The 20,452-nt window shown below is 38.0% G+C and overlaps 1 protein-coding gene across 1 annotated transcript in view; it reads left to right on the top strand.

Moving 5' to 3' along the window:
• The window catches only part of ARHGAP10 (Rho GTPase activating protein 10), a 95,826-nt gene that overhangs the window by 14,811 nt on the left and 60,563 nt on the right, over positions 1–20,452 (top strand). Inside the window, exons 2-7 of the mRNA XM_081959112.1 lie at positions 11,649–11,744; positions 12,268–12,329; positions 14,803–14,874; positions 15,594–15,695; positions 16,930–17,040; positions 17,366–17,470. Of these exons, the coding sequence (XP_081815238.1) occupies positions 11,649–11,744; positions 12,268–12,329; positions 14,803–14,874; positions 15,594–15,695; positions 16,930–17,040; positions 17,366–17,470 (548 nt within the window). The remainder of the gene's footprint in view (positions 1–11,648; positions 11,745–12,267; positions 12,330–14,802; positions 14,875–15,593; positions 15,696–16,929; positions 17,041–17,365; positions 17,471–20,452) is intronic.

Raw genomic sequence — 20,452 nt, 5'->3', positions numbered from 1 at the left:
ACATGGACATAATAAGCTGCACTCAACCTGTGCCACAGCATTCTGTGCAAAATGACATTTTAATTATGAATGATTATATATTTCACAAGTTTTAGGTCTCAGTGCCTTCCTTTTAATTCCTAATCATAACTGAGCTTTTTCCTAATCATCATTGGCTTTTTACTACTTATGTAGGTTGTGTCAGTGTTCAGTCTATTCCGTCCTGTAATTTAACAACTAATGAATGGAAGAGATCATCTGTTGCTATGGGGTAGTATCAACAATATCCAGATCTACAGTGTGATCCTAAGCAAAATTAGCAGCGCAATGGAAATCTTGTTCCACTGCCCGCAGGCTTTCAAGATCTGAATAGGAGAAAACAGGATGAAGTTAAACTCAAGCAACATTGGGCTACTGTTAGCATAATAACATTTATGGCCAACTTCTGTCTTAAGGGAGAAAGGCTGCCCGAAAGAAGGAAGTTCACAACTTGGGATCCTCCTGAGTTCAGACTACCACTGGATAGGCAAGTATAGGCTGTGGCTGAGCAGTTGTTTGCCTAGTTTTGGTTGAAGCTCCAGTTGTGACTAGACGAAAACATGTGAACTTTTGCAATAGAAATCCATGACCTCATCATCACACAATTAGAATACTGCTGCTCTAAAGACCACGTGAAGTTATAGTTCGTACAAAAGGCGACACAATATCCATGGGCAAAGTCAACCAGAAGGACTTTATATCTGCACTTTGGTCTTGCTAATAGGCTTCCAAGTGCAATTCAGAATTCTGGTTTCGACCTATAGAGTTTTTTATGTTTTAGCCTCAAGCTAGCACCAGCCATCGTCTGCTAGTACGTTATATATCTCAAGGGAAAAAAGCTTGAGGATCCCATATTTTAGCAAATGACAAAGGGAAACTGGACAATTTTTGTGTGTGTAATGGTTTTATAAAATAGCCTCTCAAATTGCCATCCATAAAATGGATGGTATCAGAGGACCTTTAGTAGTTCACATAATTTTGCTGGCATTGGTTTATTTTGAACCATGTGGTTTTCTTTATAAATTTGGTAGGTGCAATGATTATTATTTAGGTGAATTGCAATTATATTATAAATTGTTATAATATACCTAGTTTTTTCCAAAGATGTTTTGATACTGCAGATGCTGATTTTAGATTTATTGCATATGCTTTTACCATTAATAAAATTGTGTTACAATATGGAGGTTTTTAAGTTTATTGTATCTCTTGGAGTTGGAGGGATATAAATCTAGTAAATAAATATGTAAATAATCTTTGCTAAATAGCATTTACTAGGCAGCAAAAAAATAAGGGAAAGTTATTACCTTGAAATGCTCTGTTATTTATTGATTACTGACAAAATCTAATTGGATAATCAAGCAAATAAAGCATATTGTTTTGTTTTATGGCACTCCCTTCTTTTAGGGGTGATAAGTTCAAAGATGTCCTTACTATCTCCCTACTTCCAGCCACTCCATAACTCTTGATCACAAATAATCATACTTGAAAGAAGAAACAAAATATTGCCCTTGATAAAGTGCAAGCTTGCTAAGTAATGATTTGAATTGATAATATGTTTTGCTTTAACTTTGCCATTTGTGCAATTTGAGAAAAATGTAGTTAACTGCATTGAGAATTTGATGAGCTATAATTAAGAGGATTATAACAATCTACAATTACAGCATTCTTTGTTCTCTTTTAGCATTCCCATAGAACAAGTTTTATTCAGCTCTATTTTCAGCTTCCGATCAGAGGTTGCCATCCCTTTTATTTTCTGGATGTTTTCCTTGGCAGCCTGTGAAGACACCCAACTCTTGTGTGGGAAGTATCATATCTTATATCAAGGTCTCTATTAAGGGACACAATTTGCAGATTACTGTCATGCATTTCTAATAGGTCCTTGATATTTCAACTAAAACAGTTACCTTAGCCTTTAATTGTGTATTTACCATGTTTGTTGTTGGTAATGGTCAATTCTCACATATAGTCTTGCATAATTTTAAGTGCAAAATCTTATATATTAACTCAGACTGTTTCACTAGAATATTTTGAGTTGAATATATTCTTTCTAAAGAAGGTAAATATTTTTAGGGTTCCACCAAAGCAAGTATATAGTTTCCATATTTTTGTAAAAGCTAACTTAGTGGACCAGAGGAATGCCGTCAATACAGTTTACTTGGACTTCAGTAAGGCATTTGATAAGGTAGACCATAACCTACCACTAGATAAAGTAGAAGAATGTGGGAACTAATGGGGAACTCATCAAATTTGAAGATGGCACCAAGCTGACAGGAATAGCCAACACTCCAGAAGATAGGCTAAAGATACAGAAGGATCTTGACAAACTTGAACATGGGGCACTATCAAAGTCAATGGGGAAGCCAGATTCACGTAACAATGGTGTTACTAATTTAATTACTTCAGTGATTCACTTAACAACAATGGCAAGAAAAGTTGTAAAATGGGGTCAAACTCACTTAATTGTTTCATTTAACAAAGGAAAATGAATTGTGCTCAACTGTGGTCATGAGTTGAGGACTACCTGTAGTAGAAATACAATTTTGGGGCCAGTAAGCTTTAAGCTTCTTCATAAATGCTTAAAGCAGGGGTGTCCAAACTTGAGAACTTTTAAGACTTGTGGACTTCAACTCCCAGAATTCCCCAGGCTGGTTGGGGAATTCTGGGAGTTGAAGTCCACAAGTCTTAAAGTTCTCAAGTTTGGACACCCCTGGCTTAAAGGTTTGCATAATGACAATGTTCTACATTGCTACAAAACAATGAAATGACATACATTTTGTATTTGGAATATCGAAAACTCAATAGTATAACAGCATATCTATAATACCTAGACACACAAACATACAACATGCATGTTTGTACTATTGCCATTATAGGAAATAATTTGAAAACGGTAGAGCAATTACTGCAGGCAGGCAGTAATAAAATGGTTCTCATTTTTGAAACAAGCACTTTAAAACATTCCCATTCTTACACCTTCTGTTCTCTTCACCTGAACCACAGAACACTGAGCTTTTTCTTGTCAGTATGCTTAATAGAAAATTACGACTCCACAGATAAAATAAAGAAGATATAACAGGGCTGAGTATTTGCTAAAATGTGACTTGAGGAAGCATGTTTACAACAATCTGTTGTTGGCAGAAAATTCTTAATGTGTGTTTAACCACTGTGCCACAGATAACCGGTTGTGAGTCCCTGTGTGTGAAGTGGGGCCCGGGGAAGCAGTTGGGCTTGCTAATTGTATACCTGGCTCCTCGCTATGCATCAGCAGCTCTGCCCGAGCTCCTTGGGGTGATCGCCGAGATGGCAGTTGAAACGCCTAGACTATTGGTCATGGGTGACTTCAACCTGCCATCGGTAGGGGAGGCATCCGAAGTAGCTTGGGAGTTCATGGCTTCCATGACGGCCATGGACCTGATCCAAATAATTCAGGCCCCCACACATGAGGGAGGACACACACTTGATCTTATTTTTGTCTCTGGCCAATGGAGGAGTGATCTGGGAGTAGGGGATTTAGCTATCACCCCCCTGTCATGGTCTGATCACTCACTGCTCCGGCTCGACTTTCCAGCCGCTACTCCCCACCGCGGGGAGGCGGAACCAGAGTGCCCAAGATGGTTCCGCCCCAGGCGCCTGATGGAACCTGATAGGTTCCAGACGGAGCTCGGGCCATTTCCTGTAGCCCTGACCCACACCCGTTCGGAGGACCTAGTGGTTGCATGGAATAGTGCGGCCGCTGAGGCCTTGGACCGGGTGGCGCCTTTGCGGCCTCTCTTGCGGCAGCGAACCACCCAGGCTCCTTGGTTCACCGAGGAGCTGAGGGTGATGAAGCGCCACAAGAGACGCCTAGAGAGCAGATGGAGATCATCACGCTCTGAGTCTGACCGAACTCAGGTAAGAGCCCATTTACGGACTTACCTTGTGGCGTTAAGAGTGGCCAAGTGTCAGTATTGTGCCAGTCTTATTGCGTCCGCAGATAACCGCCCTGCCGCCCTGTTTGGGGTGACCCGCTCCCTCCTCCAACAGAGGCCGCGGGAAGCTCCTCTGCAGGGCAGAGCAGAGCAGAGGAATTTGGGGAGTATCTGCAGGACAAAATCGCTCAGATTCGAAGCGAGTTGGTCCCTACTAGTGGTCTGGAAGGGACGTCGGAGGCGGGTCCTGAGGTCCCATTCTGGGAGGAGTTTGACTCTGTTACTTCCGAAGATATGGACAGGTTGCGTAGGCGACTGCGAGCCACCACATGTTTATTGGACCCGTGTCCCTCCTGGCTTGTACTGGCATCCTGGGAGGTCACACGAGGCTGGCTCCAGGAGTTAGTCAACGCTTCCTTGAGTGAGGGGTTTCTGCCGGCTACCCTGAAAGAGGCGGTGGTGAGGCCCTTCCTCAAGAAGCCTTCCCTGGACCCAGCTCTGTTAGCCAACTACCGTCCCGTCTCCAACCTTTGCTTTCTGGCGAAGGTTGTAGAGAGTGTGGTGGCACAACAGTTTCCGCGCCACTTGGAGGAAAATGATTATCTGGACCCGCGCCAGTCCGGTTTCCGGCCCGGCCACAGCACCGAGACGGCATTGGTCGCGTTGGTGGATGATCTCTGGAGGGCCAGAGATGGGGGTTGCTCCTCCATCCTGGTCCTATTAGATCTCTCGGCGGCTTTCGATACCATCGACCATGGTATACTATTGCATCGACTGGGGGGGTTGGGGGTGAGGGGCACCGTTTTGCGGTGGTTCTCCTCCTACCTCTCTGGCCGAGTGCAATTTGTATGGGCAGGGGGGCAGAGGTCGACCTCGAGGCCGCTCTCTTGTGGGGTGCCACAAGGGTCGGTCCTCTCGCCTCTCCTGTTCAATACATATATGAAGCCGCTGGCCAAGATCATTTGTGGGTTTGTGGTAGACTACCATCTGTACGCGGATGATACCCAGCTGTACATTTCTACCCCAAACCACCCCAACGATGCTATCGAAGTGATGTCCCGGTGTCTGGAAGCCGTACGGATCTGGATGGGAAGTAACAGACTCAAACTCAACCCGTCCAAGACTGAGTGGCTGTGGCTACCGGCGCCCCGGTTCAACCAGCTTACTCCATCACTGGCCATTGGGGGTGAACGTCTGGCCCCTGTGGATCGGGTGCGCAATTTGGGCGTCCTTCTGGATACCCGGCTGTCCATGGATGACCATGTGACAGCCGTGGCCAGGGGAGCGTTCCACCAGGTTCGCCTGGTGCGCCAATTGCGTCCCCTATTGGACCAGAGCGCCCTTCGCACAGTCACTCATGTGCTTGTGACGTCCCGGCTAGACTACTGTAACGCTCTCTACATGGGGCTCCCCTTGAGATGCACCCAAAGGCTGCAGCTGGTTCAGAATGCGGCCGCGCGGGCAGTCTCGGGAGTCTCTAGCTACTCCCACGTAACACCTCTCCTGCGCGGGCTACACTGGCTACCTGTGGCTTTTCGGGTGCGCTTCAAGGTGTTGACCATCATTTTTAAGGCGCTCCATGGCACAGGACCTAGTTATTTGCGGGATCGTATCCTGCCCCATACATCCCTCCGGCCGATTCGCTCACACAGAGAGGGACTCCTCCGGGTGCCGTCCACTAGGCTGTGCCAGCGGGCGACGCCTAGGGGAAGGGCCTTCTCTATGATGGGCCCGACCCTCTGGAATGACCTTCCCCCCAACATTAGAATGACTACGGATCTCCGCTCCTTCCGTCAGAAACTTAAAACCCACCTATTCCAGCTAGCCGGCTTGGCCTAATTCCACCTATCCCACCTCAGTTCTATTTCTAAATTTTAAAGATTGGTTTTAAGGTCTGTTTTTTTAATTTTTATAAATTGTACAGGGGTTGTTTAATTTGATTTTTACCTATGTGTATGATCGTTTGTATGTTTTAAATTTATTCCTGTACACCGCCCCGAGTCCCTCCGGGGAGAGGGGGCGGTCTAGAAATTTAATAAATTATTATTATTATTAAGGTTAATTATGCCTTTCGTATAGTCTATTCATTTTAGAAGGAAAATAATGTGAGATCTATATGTTTTTGTGATATTTTCTGAAATAATAATTACATTCCTTTGTAGACAAATGTATGAAAAATAACCAAAAATTAAAAAGCAGTCAATACATACTTTTAATCAAATTACAGGAGAAATAATTAAACTTTAAAAAATATTTGATGGTGGGGGACCACATCCCCGGTTACATCTACCCATCCCATTGCCAGAAAGGCAAGGTACATCTAATAAGGAATATTCATCTGATGGGACCCAAGAAGAGAGCCTTTTCTGCTCTTTGTAACCTCATTTCCCTGCAATTTAGATTGGCATCTAAGGAAGGACTTAGTCGTATCATTTTGGCTGTTTTTTGTATTTTGTGTGGGTTTTAACTTTGTGAGCCACATATGTGATATGAATGGTTAACTAAATCAAACAAATAAATAGATATACACATAAACTTAAAATTACAAAAGACCCATTCTAGAAGTAATAGCATAAACCTCAGACCAGGACACTGAACACATTCCTTTGATATTTATGCCAAGTTGATTTATTATACAAAATGTACACTTTTCTGCCCCTAGCTGTGACCTTTAAGGACTGGGAAATCTGTTTCTTCATACTTATCCCTATCTTACCCCCTTCTTTCTAGTGCTTACACTTCATTAAGTGCTGCTGGAATTAGTAGTAGCCTGGTAATTGCTCCCTTTTCTGAGTTGTTTCTCTGACTCTCAGTCCTTATCAGTTTATAGGGGGGAGAATACAATTAGTTGCTGTTAGCTGACTGTAACTAAGCTGCATCTGTGGAAGATTCCTGCGAGTATAGGATTCTGTTACTACTTTGTCAGTTGTAGTAGCTTCTGAGGTTTTTGACTCACTCCACCATCTATTTTCAACTCGTGTCTTTCAGGCATGATTGCATTTTGGTTTTCCAGTGCACTCTCGTTTCTCTCTTTCACCAACATCCACACCCTGCACTTTCAGTGTTTCTCTTGTTTTCCTGAAGTACAACTGATGCCCTTTGCTCTGTTAAAGTCCAATGAGCACAATCCATAAGGAAGGAAAACTCAGGTCAGCAGTTTTGAGTCAAAAGACAGTCTCTTGTATGTGTATTTTCCACTCTTTACTGTTGGAGACTTATCTTGTAATTACTGCATTATTGGCGCCTATAACTATTTTCTCTTGTATAAATATAATTATGGGCTATATTTCTTACTTGGTTTGGCTTTGCTTTTTTTCCCTAGCAAAACCTTTAATAACAACTGCTATAATTAGGCAAATGAATTTATTGTAGTTTTTTATTGTTTGAATACGACCAAATAAATGTATTGTCAAAAATGTGGAATTTATGTTTTATTAACTATGGATAATATTAGTGCACATTAGAACCACAAGCTGGTTTAGTTATATATAAACTAATAAACTTGATAGTATTAGTGTAATGTGTTTGGCTACCTTTGCCAATGTTCAGAAGCTGCAGTTAATATTAAATATGGCTGGTCCTATAATGACTGGGACAATTGAATTAACATAGATTACATCAATATTGAGGCTACATTCCTCAAATATGTATCTGACTAAAATTCAGTCACTGCTTTTGACCAAAAATGCCATTATATTTTGGTCCCCAAATTGTCTGAAAAGGTGCTTGTACTATATAATGTTAAGATTAATTAAGAATGACATGTGGAACGGGCGCGCAATTTGGGCGTCCTCCTGGATGCTCGGCTGTCCATGGATGACCATGTGACAGCCGTGGCAAGGGGGGCGTTCCACCAGGTTCGCCTGGTGCGCCAATTGTGCCCCCTATTGAACCGGGATGCCTTACGCACAGTCACTCATGCGCTGGTGACGTCTCGCCTGGACTACTGCAATGCTCTCTACATGGGGCTTCCCTTGAGATGCACCCGGAGACTGCAGTTGGTCCAGAATGCGGCCGTGCGGGTGATTATGGGGAGTACAAGGTACTCTCATGTGACACCTCTCCTGCGCGAGCTGCACTGGCTTCCTGTGGTCTATCGGATGCGTTTCAAGGTTTTGATTACGATCTTTAAAGCGCTCCATGGCACAGGACCTAGCTACCTGCGGGATCGCATCCTGCCCCATACATCCCTACGACCAATTCGCTCGCACAGAGAGGGACTTCTCCAGGTGCCGTCTACCAAACAGTGTCGGGGGGCGACGCCTAGGAGCAGAGCCTTCTCTGTGACGGGCCCAGCCCTGTGGAATGACCTTCCCCCTGATATCAGGACTACCTCTGACCTCCGCTCCTTCCGTGCAAAGCTCAAGACCCACCTCTTCCAATTAGCTGGCCTGGCTCAACCATAGTTTTACCTTATCGCTCCTGATGGGCTTTTTAAATTTTGTAATTTAATTGAGGGTGTTTTAAATTGTCAATTTTAAATTCTATTTTATATATTTGTTACCTCCTCCATGTATATGTGTACGTACGTGTATGTGTTTATTTTTATATGTATATGTATTATTCATTTGTATATTTTATGTGTTTTTATTGTACGCCCCCCCGAGTCCTTTAGGAGAGGGTGCGGCTAACAAATAAAAATTTATTATTATTATTATTATTATTATTATTATTATTATTATTATTATTATTATTATTATTATTATTAAAAATGTGTCTGCATGCTGAGAAGATCTAGATAGATACTATAGGATGGTCTTCTAGGATGTACCCCATTAAGAACTTCATATGCAAAAATATTTTCTTAATTATAATTATGCTGACCTGTTATTATTAACAGAAAACATTTTTTATAATTTGGTTTTATTGATAGCTATCTTTTTATTTTTATTTTTGTACTACCTCTCCAATGGCTCAAGGTGGTTTATGTAAATTAAACCATAAACACATAAAAACAAGACAGCTTTGTTGATCGTCATAAAGATCACATTTAGTTTATTTCATCACATTTAAATTATTTCATATAAACTACATATTATTAAAAGCCAGTACTTCTATATCATGTCAAGAAAACTGTATTAATGTCATTGAGAAGTTACCTGGAGTAGAATCAAGGTACTTTTATCGTACAACAAAAGGCAGCACTTAACTAACTTTGTTGATCTTGAAAAGCCAAGAAAGATTTGATCTGACTAGTACATAAAGGAAAAGTACCAAGAGAAGAGAAGACTGCATGGGTATTTGCCAAGGGTTTCCAAGTATCTTAAAGTCTGCCATGTTGAAATGGTACAAAATTGCTTCCAGTGTTTTAGAAGCTGTTACAAGGATTAGGTGAAATTATATAGATTATGGTTGATTGTAAGTAAAAATGCCAATCTAATTGCTATTCAACAAGGGAAAAGATTTCATCAGAATGTGAAGATTCTCCTTGAGTGGAGTTCTTGAACTGATCTAAATAACTAGTTGCTGTGAAACTTGTTGCAATTCAGAAATTATTAGCTTTTTTATCTATAGATCTTGCTCCATCTCATTATTTACATACATACTTCACAACAGAAGCTAAAAATTCTATAATAAGAAAGAAATATTCATGTTAAAATGTGCAATATTTTACACTGTTTCCTTTATGGAATCTGAATTTCATGAGCACAAATTATAATAAATCAATTGTTTTAAGTAGGCAAAAAAATCTGTATGGGTGTGATTGCCATGGCAGCATGGAATTTAAGTCTGTATAGTATAATAACATGGCAGAATGTCAGGAATTTTGCCGTCTATGAAAAAAAAACTGAGATTTTTTGAGCTAAAATATTTAACAAGTTCAACTCTAATTTAAACTATTAAATTCTATAAAATACCTGGCACTGCTTATATATGTTCGGGTATTCCTACATACCATCTTTTTGACAGATATATAACTCTTCAAACAACTATATTTAAAAGGCAAGATAATTTCAGTTGCCTTCTTACTTCAGAAGACACTATAAGAGTGCCTTTTGATTTGCACCAAAAGCTTTACTATAAAGTGTAAACCAATGCAGCACCCACAACACTAGTGTTATATGACTGTTACAGCTTTCAGCTGGCAGTTACAACTGGCTGCATTTTTAAAATAAATATGTCTGTGGCACTCAGTGCCTAATCTACGAGATTGTGTACTACAAATATAGTGATATCGACAGATTAAGCTCTAATGTGCCTTTTGGAGCAAAAATAAGACCCTGTTTTATTTCTGGGAAATACAGTAACATTATCAATGTTAGAAGGGAGTGGTGATTGTTTTCATTCTATGGCTTGTTAGTGTTGGTGGGGTGGTCTTGATGGCCCCTTGAATGGGATCAAGGAGCCATCAAGTCTAACTCTACCAACATTGACAGGACAAGCCACTGTACATAGAGAAAGATTCATTCTCTAGCCCCACCATTTTTCATTCTCAAAATGACATTTAAGACAGCTGTGGTTTGTACATACACTATAGGATATACTTAAGGATACTTCATATAGCTTCCACTTGATGTGTGCCTTCTGAGCAGCTGACCTCTGATGAATTGTGAATGTTAAATACATGTGATTCTGAGCCAGAGAACAATTTAAGGGGGAAGTAATGAACAAGTTCTTAATATAGCCAAACTGAATTCATAGTATCACCCGATAATTACAAATGATGCTTTTAGTCAATAAAAGGGCTTTTTAAAGGTATTTTTATTAATGTGTTTTTCCCGTTCACTCATGTCCAATTCTTAGAGATTGCCTTGACAAATTTTCCTTGTAGTTTTCTTGGCAAGGTTTTACAGAAGTGCATTGCCTCCTTCTTAAGTCTAAAAGAAGTCATACAGCTGTTTTGTGCCAAAGGCAGGTCTTCCAGTTTCTAACCCGATGCCTTGACAACTACATCTGATTTGCTACCTAATTCATAATACATTCACATACTTATCACAGGGTGGCTTTGATTTAAATCAAGTCGATTTAAATCATGATTTAAATCACTAGTAAAAAGGCTTGATTTAAATAAACTTGATTTAAATAATATTTTTTAAAGAGCAACTGTCATCTCTGTCCTGCAGCGGATCCTCTTCTGACCTTCTGTTGACTCACCAACAGTCCCAATATTGCAGAATATATAGTGTCATGCTACACAACTTAGCTCCATTTCATGCTGAATAAACTAAATTATTAATGTATCTTAAATAGAACACTGTCTTGAGATTTTTTTTACTGGAAAAGCATTTTATTAAAATAAATTTGATAAAATAAAAAAAATCAATTTAAATAGAAAAAAAATGCATTTATATATATATATATATTTAAAAAACTATTGGTTTTTATCCACCCTGCTTTATCACAATTAAAATTTCTGTTCCATTTATGCCCTCATGGAACTTCTATAGATGATTGAATATGCATATATTAAGTACAAATTATGGAATATATTTTGTCCAGAGAGCTTCAAAAGTTACTGAACAGTAAATAACAGTGTGAAATATTTTTCTTTCACCCACTTTCTCCCTCTCACACTTATACACAAGATTATAATACCATAAGTTTATTTAATCAATACAGTTGCCCGAACAAAATTAACATAGAAACAAAAACCATAGAAAGTCCTTTAAATAATGAAGAGTCAAAATTTAGGGGGTTTTGTTGTTGTTGTATCTTAATTATGTATTAAATTCTTGTATAAAATTGAAAAGCACTATCATGCATTTTCTTTTTTCTTTTCAGATCTTTCAGCTGCCCAAAGAAAGTTTTCTCGTTCACTGAGAGATTTCAGGTTTGAATGTATTGGTGATGCTGAAACAGATGATGAAAGATTCATAGGTATGTCAGTATAAGAAAATTTATACAGGTACTCCTCGTTTAACAACCAATCCGTTAGCAGCCTTTTGAAATTTCAACAGATCCCCCAAAAGCTTCTTATGATCTGGTTCCAGAGTGCCTGTGAATACACATATACTATAGTTACATGACTGCATTGTGGGGACCTGTATTCTGTGGTTACATGACCATGGTTTGCAAAAAAAAAATTGCCAGTTTCTATCCTTCTTAGTTTATTTCTAGCAGAAAAACATGCCCAGGAATATATGGATTTATTTAACAACCATGGTGTTTGCTTAACAGCTGTGGGGCTTGCTAATGACCTTGGCATTTGCTTAACTACCACTGCAAAAGAAGACATAAAATCAGATCACTTGGCTGCCTTGATTTATGAATGTCATTATAACAAAACAAAATCCAGGCTTTATATGTTTGTAAGTGGAGGACTACCTAGATGAAATCTCAAATTTTAATTTTTTATATTTTATTTGTTGCATATAGTATCTGATATTTATTCCTGTTACAGATGCATCCCTGCATGAATTCTCTAACTTTCTTAAAAATTTAGAAGAACAAAGAGAAATAATGGTGAGTTCTATTTGATAAAATATAGCAGTATGTAAACTGTCAGTTCTGCATATTTCTCATTAGTTTTCAAACTCCAAAAGTTTCTTATATATCCATTTAAATCTCTTGAAGAAAATCTTTTAATTTAACCTAATTTCTCCAAAAATTTCAACATATAACAATACTTGGCCAAGCTTGCCTACATTCAGAAACCAAGAAGGATTGGGCTTGGTTAATCCTTGGATGGGAGAACTCCAAAAAGCATCAGGGTCTATGCATTCGTTGAACCCAGATCATGTAGGTTGTTTTAGGGCTCAGTAAGCTGTATTGGTAGTAGTTTTTACACAATTTAACCAGACGTTCCCCAATCAATATCATCTCCAGGTCTGAGATTACAGTACTGTTCCTATCATTCTATAGCTAGTCCTTTCTCATGTGTTAGTTTCTATAGCTTCCTACCCAAGCAATGAAATAATTTGAAGAAATTTTGATCCTTGCAAATTGGTGTCCTCCAAATATAACCTACCTTGGAATGTTGGACTGATCTATCAACCTTTTTCCTTTGAGAATATACAGAAAGTACAGATCAGAAGTTCATTATGCATTTTCTCACTAGTGAAAATATTTTAGTACTTCACTGCACCATTCAAAATAAGTTTTAGTAATATGACAGGTGATTCAGTGGGAGTTTCTGTCAGTCTAAAGCTGCTGTTTCATTTCATGAATTGTTGTTGTGTGATTCCTGACAAAGACGTCTCTCTTATGCAAACATTTACACCCGAATGCTTAGAAAGTATTTTTATACCTATCTTGGAACAAAGAAAGAAATGTGAAATTTTGTTTTGAGCTGAACTCTTCCAATGCAAATATGTACTTTTATAAGATCGTGAATTGCTTGATAAAATGTATAGAGAAATCCTTTGCTCTCTGTTTTCATGTGGTAATATTCCATGCAACTGGGAAAATGTAATTGCTGTCTCATACACATTTAGATAAAAGTAATCCATGTTTGCTTCTTAACTCTTGGCATTTGACATTTCCCAGAGAAATTAAGCAGGATCAGGCTAAAGACTATCCGGGAATTTTGGAGGAGGGGGGCAAGTTCTCAGAAAAAGCAGTGGCAAATTATATCTTTATGTTGTAACCCTTCCCTTCCACCAAATCTTGACTATTTTTGTTTGGTCACTGATTTGAGCTCAACTTGAGAGACACTTTTCTTTTTAGATCTGCATAGAATTGTGACAATAGTCTTCCTAAAAACATTCAGAAAGAAATCAACAGTATAATCAGTTATTTAAAAAAACTGAGGCAAGGTTCATCTTCAAAGCAGAAATCCTAAATCTATTTTCAAGTGTTACAGAATTCTCCAGACAATAATAAAATCCACTTCAACAGTGTGAATGTTTGCTTTCATTCATTAAATCTATCACGTGTCTCTCTAGGTGTGATTAAGGCTATCTATATTTATTTAGTCATAGAGATGAAAGTTTTTGCCTAATCTTTATCATCATCATCATCATACCCCCAAACTTAATAATTGTCAATAAGTCAGGCAATAAAGCCTGGATAGTGGATGTTGCAGTACATGGACATAGCAGAATAGAAGAGGAGGTACAAAATACTAACACCTACCAATAGAAGAAGAGTGACTGTGTCAAAAGAAAGCAAAGATAGTACCAATAGTGATAGGTGCCTTGGCTATACTACCAAAACATCTAGAATGCCACTTGAATACTTTCTACCAGTATTGGTAGAATCTACCATCACTCAATTGCTAAAGGCAGTTTTATTTGGAACATCTTACATCCTATTGGAATACTTTTAACACCACATGCCTATCCCAGGTTCTTGGGAAGGACTCGATAAGTGGATAAAAATGCCAAATCCAGTCTATAAACATCTGGTTGACTCTGTGACCAACCATAATTTATTGAATTTATATGCCATCCAACTTAATAACTTTGGGTGCTTCACAATGATCAAACAAAGAATTACATTAAATTAAGAAAACATAAAAGATAGACATACAGAATGGCAACTGTCTGAAACAAAAACTTGAATGAAAAGCCATATCTTTGTGGATCTTCTAAAAAACAGCAGACGGGGGACATATCTGGAACATGCAGCAAATGTCATTCCAGGAATTCAGTTGTGTCTCATTATAAGTAATTAAGCAAAATATGTTCTGATGCACTTGATATATATCATAAATGCATTATTGTCAAAAAAAGTTATTAGAACATAGGAATGTATATCCTAGCCAAAACTATTTGAAGTCTGTTATATTTCCATCTGAGATAAATTTACAACTGATAGAATAATTTATATACATGTATGCTGTTTTTCTTGTGTCAGTGGTAGTTTATTAATAGAAGTTGATGTGGATTTATTTTTTAAACATGATATTTTCATTTGGAAAACACAGTCTAATGTTTTCTTCCTACTGTAGAATAATCTTAAGTATAGTTGTATTTATTTTCTTCTTCCTTGAAAGGCCCTAAGTGTAACTGAAACTCTTATCAAGCCTCTGGAAAAATTCAGAAAAGAACAACTTGGAGCAGTAAAGGTTTGTTAATTACTTTTGCTTTTGTAGCTTCATTTTCATTTTATCTGTTTTGTTTTGCAAGTGAAATGGTAAAAATTTAACTTGAGTTGAAGATTATAGTTTCTTCAGTACTTTATAGATACATGTGCATTAAGTTCAGTTAATATTTAATTAGAGATTTTATATATTCTTACAAAGCAATAACACTTAGACTTATATATCACTTCGCAATGCTTTACAGCACTCTCTCAGCGGTTTACAGAGTAAGCACACTGGCTCCAACACTGGGTCCTCATTTCTCCGACCTCGGAAGAATGCAAGGCAGAGTCAACCTTGAGCCATTAGGATCAAACTTCTGGCTGCGGGCAGAGTTAGCCTGCAATACTGCATTCTAATCACTGCGCCATCACAGCACTGCATTTTTGCTTTTCTATTCAGAACTGTTTGCAAACTTGCCCAGACTCCTCCATCTATTAACTAAGGCCTACAAAGTGATTTCAAAAAATTGATAGCCTCTCTGTTATGTTTTATATTTTATTGAACAGAAACAACTTATACCAAACTTAGATATTGTAGCTTTGTTATAAACTGCAGTATTCTTGTAAAAATTTCATTTGTGCAAAAACATGTATTTATAATAATACATGTTAAAAATGACAAAAACCAACCAATTTACAAAGTTTATGTTTCATGCCTAATTAATATAATATTTCTTTATCTTTACATTTGAAATATTTTAGGAAGAAAAAAAGAGGTTTGATAAAGAAACAGAAAAGAACTACAGTTCACTGGAAAAACATTTAAACATGTCAGCTAAGAAGAAAGAAGTACAAATATTGGAGGTATCACTTACACTATAGTGTCAAACCTCTGTCTGTTGTAAGCATTTGCAATAATAATACTTTTGACATAAGTTGCTAGCAGCAGTTTTTCCATTCTGAGTTGGAAGCAGGGAATAAATAGCTGAAATCTGAGACTTTCTATTGATAATAAATATTATTTGTTTAATAAACACAATTAATTTGCAGTAAAGTCCCCAATGTAGAAGATGACCAGGCAGAGCCCATAGCAGGGTCAAATGCGTTATCAGTTTGGAGTCATTACGTTCCCAGAAGAGACTTAAGTCCAGCCCTCCTCATGAATTCCATTAACACTTACTTAGTGCCAATTTGGCTTCACTGTTACTAGACCAGATTTTTGCGTCTAGGTAGCATGAAATAAAATGGCAGGGCTTTGAACTCTACTTCTGTTACTGGTTCCTTGCGCCGACACCTACCCTGTTTCCCCCAAAATAAGACCTCCCCGGATAATAAATCCAATCGGGCTTTTGAGTGCATGAGCTAAAATAAGCTCTTCCCTGAAAATAAGCCCTCCCCCAAAATATACACAACAGCTGCCATGAGGTGAGCATGCTCGCCACCTCAAAAATAATAAGACCTCCCCGATAATAAAGCCAAGGGCTTATTTGGGGGGGGGGTTTCAAAAGAAAATAAGACCCTGTCTTATTTTACTTGCATTTTGAATCCTGGAAAATACGCATACAATATAAGTAGTGGTGCCATGTTTTCCCGAAAATAAGATAGGGAAACACTGTACCAGTATTTATATTATATGTGTGTTTTCCAGGATTCATAATGCAAGTATATTAGATTGCTGTTTTTGATTATATGTTAGTCATTGTAATTTATTGTGTGAATGCAGGTTATGCATTTTAATAAAATGAAATATGAGGTCTGATAGTGAGTTTTCGGTGGAAATTATACCTCTTTTAATACACTGTTTCGATGCTTTACCATCATTTGGTTTAATTCATTGAGGAAAACAAAAATAGTTTAAGCCTAAACCATGATAACTTTCCTGTCTATTAATTTGTCAGTTTCCCCTCATTTGCTGTAAAACATTTTAAGAGAATTTTAACTTTTGCCACCTGAAATCCTTTGGCCATGACGTTTGGTGTGTATAATTATTTTTAAATTCATGCAAATGATTCTGTGTTAGATTGTGATCCTCAACGTAAATTTCTGTATAGAATATCTGAATCTTAAAAGAACAAAACTATGTTTTTTTTTAATGCAGGCAGACTACCAAATAGAGCAAAACAGAAAACATTTCTATGAACTGTTACTTGTATATGTGTGTAAACTGCAAGAGATACAAGAAAGAAAGAAATTTGAGTTTGTAGAACCTGTAAGTAAAATATTAAAAACATTTCTGAAAGAAGATAAATTTTAGAATAGAAAACAAGTAAAAGTAGATTTAGAAATAAGTAAACATTTGCACTGTACTGTACTTTGCTATTTTAGTGAAGAACATTTAATTACAGTATTCTGTGAATTATGAATGTACAGATTGTTATTTTTAGTGACTAAACAGTGGAATTCTATGATATGCTGTAAAGTCCCATTGAAGGCAGGACTTAATTTATTTAAAATTAAGAGGAAAGTAAAAGAAATTGAAAAGAAATCACTCCTCTGCCATATAAGCTAAAAAGAAAAATCTTATTGTGTTTTAGGTCTTGTTGTTTTTTCAGGGCATGTTCACATTCTATCATCAAGGTTATGAACTTGCCAAAGATTTTAACCATTACAAAATGGATCTGCAGATCAATATCCAGAATGTAAGTGAAGTTATCCTTCGAGGGTAAACTATGTCCATCTTTAACTCTGACCCTACTATTTCAATTTTGTATTTCTGTAATGCATGATGATTTTCTACAGAACTATAGAAATGTAATGCCATCTGCAGGCTAATATGCTACATGACTTGTTAAAACTTTCTGCGCATTTTGTATAAACAATTGAAAATAGTGAAATTATTAACTCTATTAATGTTTAATAAATAATGTTGCATTATTTTTAAGTGTGGAAATATATATTAAATAATTTTGTTGGCGGTTCCATACATTGGACATTGTGTATCAAATTAATTGGAAATTGTGATGTAAACTGTAAAAAAATTAATTTTCTTTATGGAAGATTGGTTTTATAATCAATTATCTATGATGCTTATGTTCATATTTTTGTATGAAATCAAAAGCACAGCGCCTAACAGCCTTTAGAAACTCAAATATTAAGACAGTTTTTATATATAGTATTGCCTTGTATTGTCTTACTTCATTACATTATATTATATGTTTGCTAAATTAATGTAAATTATTAATTATTTATATAATCCAAATTCAGGAGGAATTAGTACTGGTAACACTGTTATCAATTTGATAGGCTTTCATATGTGGGTTAGACCCAATAATGTCTTCAAAATGCATATCATCCACTCAAAATGTCTGTGGAGATTCTCATTCATCCAGGTCATGGTTGTTCCAAAAATTCTTTTCCAAAAGACAACTGTACTTTATTAAGTTTTTTTTCCTTTGAAAACATTTCACTTCTTATCCAAGAATTTCTTCAGTTCATGAACTTCAATTCAGTTCAGTTAGTTGGGTGACTTTGGTCTAGGAATTTATTGTCAACCCTAGGAAAAAGGCAAAGGAAAACCACTTCCAAAAATGTCAAAAAAAAAAAACCCACACCCTGAATGAACTTCATTAGGTATGAAAATCTGCTGGGTGATTTTTGGCCAATCACTTTCTCTCAGACCAACTTATCTCACAAGGTTATTATTATGGGGAATATAGGAGGAGGAAGTAATATTGAGTTGTTTGTAATAGAAGTGGTATATAATGTAAATTTAAAAAATGCAGTCTCCAAGAATTAAACACACACACACACACACACGTTTACGTAGATTTTAAAGCAACAAAGCCAACATTCCACACACACACACACACACAAACCTATATTTATAGAAAAACAGCAGCTCCAATCACGCTTTGCTCGCACAAGCACAAAGCCAAAGGTACCAGCCTGAAGATGACAAGTGTGACCTCGTCGAAACGTTGCCAAGATACTGTCAATCTTACATGGGAAAAGACCCGAATACGCCAAGACTTGTGTGTGTGTCTGTGTGTGTGTGTGTCTGTGTGTGTGTGTTGCATTTGTGCTGATAAATAAAGGGAGACTAATATAGATCTATTTCAAGCTATTCAGCTCTCATCAGCTAGCCATACCCTTACTGGGAATTGAACCTGGGCTGTATTACATATCAGGCAGTTGCATTAGCCACTAATCCACAGGCTCTCCTCCTTTATCAGCTAAGTCAGGGAAATAGATATGCATTGTGTCACAACCCCTGGTGTGCCCAAATATGGGAGGGAGCATACTGCTTCCCTTTTTCTGTCTTTCGGCTCACCCTAGGAGCCATCCATGTTTGTTCTGGATGGCTGTCAAGGCTTCTTTTATAGGCACTTGGGTGAAGAGGGATATGACATCGGAACTCACGAGTAGGTCGCTGGGTTGTAGGTTTTGTTTCTTTATTGTTTCTATGAAGTGGAGTGAGTTTTGTACGTGTGAGGTGATGGATTCTGCTTAGGGTTGGAGTTGTTTGGCGAGGAATTTGGCAAGATTCTGTAGAGGTGAGCCTATGGAGCTGACTATGGGTCTGAGTGGTATATAAAAGAAGAAGCCTATAAAAGAAGCCTTGACAGCCATCCAGAACAAACACAACCCCACTAAACACATCCTGGACCTGACCAACCACTGCCTAACCAACACATACTTCATCCATAATGGAAAAGATACAAATAGATAGAAGGAGCACCAATGGGATCACCCCTCTCACCTGTCATTGCAAACTTATACATGGAACATTTTGAAACCAACGTCTTAGACAAATATGAACACAAACCCAAACTCTGGCTTAGATATGTTGATGACACTTTCGTGATTTGGCCACACGGGAAAGAAAAACTGGACAACTTCCTCACACATCTCAACAGCCTACACCCCAAAATACAAATCACCATGGAAAGAGAAGCAAACAACCAACTTCCCTTTCTGGATGTCCTAATCTACAAAAAAAACCAATGGCTCCCTAAGATACACCATCTACCAGAAAAAAACACACACCAACCACTACTTAAATGCACAATCCCATCACCACCCTGCACAGATCAACTCTAGCCAAGACCTTCATCTCCAGAACCAAACGCCTAGCTGACAAAGACCACCTGAAAATTGAATTACACAAACTCACAAATGTATTAATCTCCAACGGATTCCAAAGGAAAACAATCACCAACCTAAGGAGACTCCCCCAAAAAACCAAGACACAAAACAGGACAATGGCATCGCCCTCCTCCCTTACGTTAAAAGCACCACAGATAAAATCAGCAAAATTCTCCACAAGCACAATATCAAGACAGCCTTCACCACTGACCAAAAAATAGCCAACATCTTAAGAAACCCCAAAGACAAAATCCAGCTAGAAAACCAAGGAGTCTACGAAATACCATGCAAAATCTGCCCGGCAACATATATAGGACAAACAAACAGGAGAACAAATGCACGCATCACAGAACACAAAAACGCAGTAAGAAAAAAAGAAAAAACTTCCTCCCTTTTCCAGCACCTTAAAGCTACAGGACATGAAATCAACTTTGAAGGAGCCAGGTTAATCTCCAAAACAGAACACCTCAACAAGAGAATAATTATGGAAGCCATCGAAATAGAGAAACACCCCCACAACATGAATAAACGTGATG

This window comes from Natrix helvetica (assembly GCF_964273705.1).
Source record: "Natrix helvetica genome assembly, chromosome: 7".
Lineage (NCBI taxonomy): Eukaryota > Metazoa > Chordata > Lepidosauria > Squamata > Natricidae > Natrix > Natrix helvetica.
The sequence above is the reverse complement of the archived record's forward strand: the minus strand, read 5'-3'. Positions and strand labels throughout refer to the sequence as shown.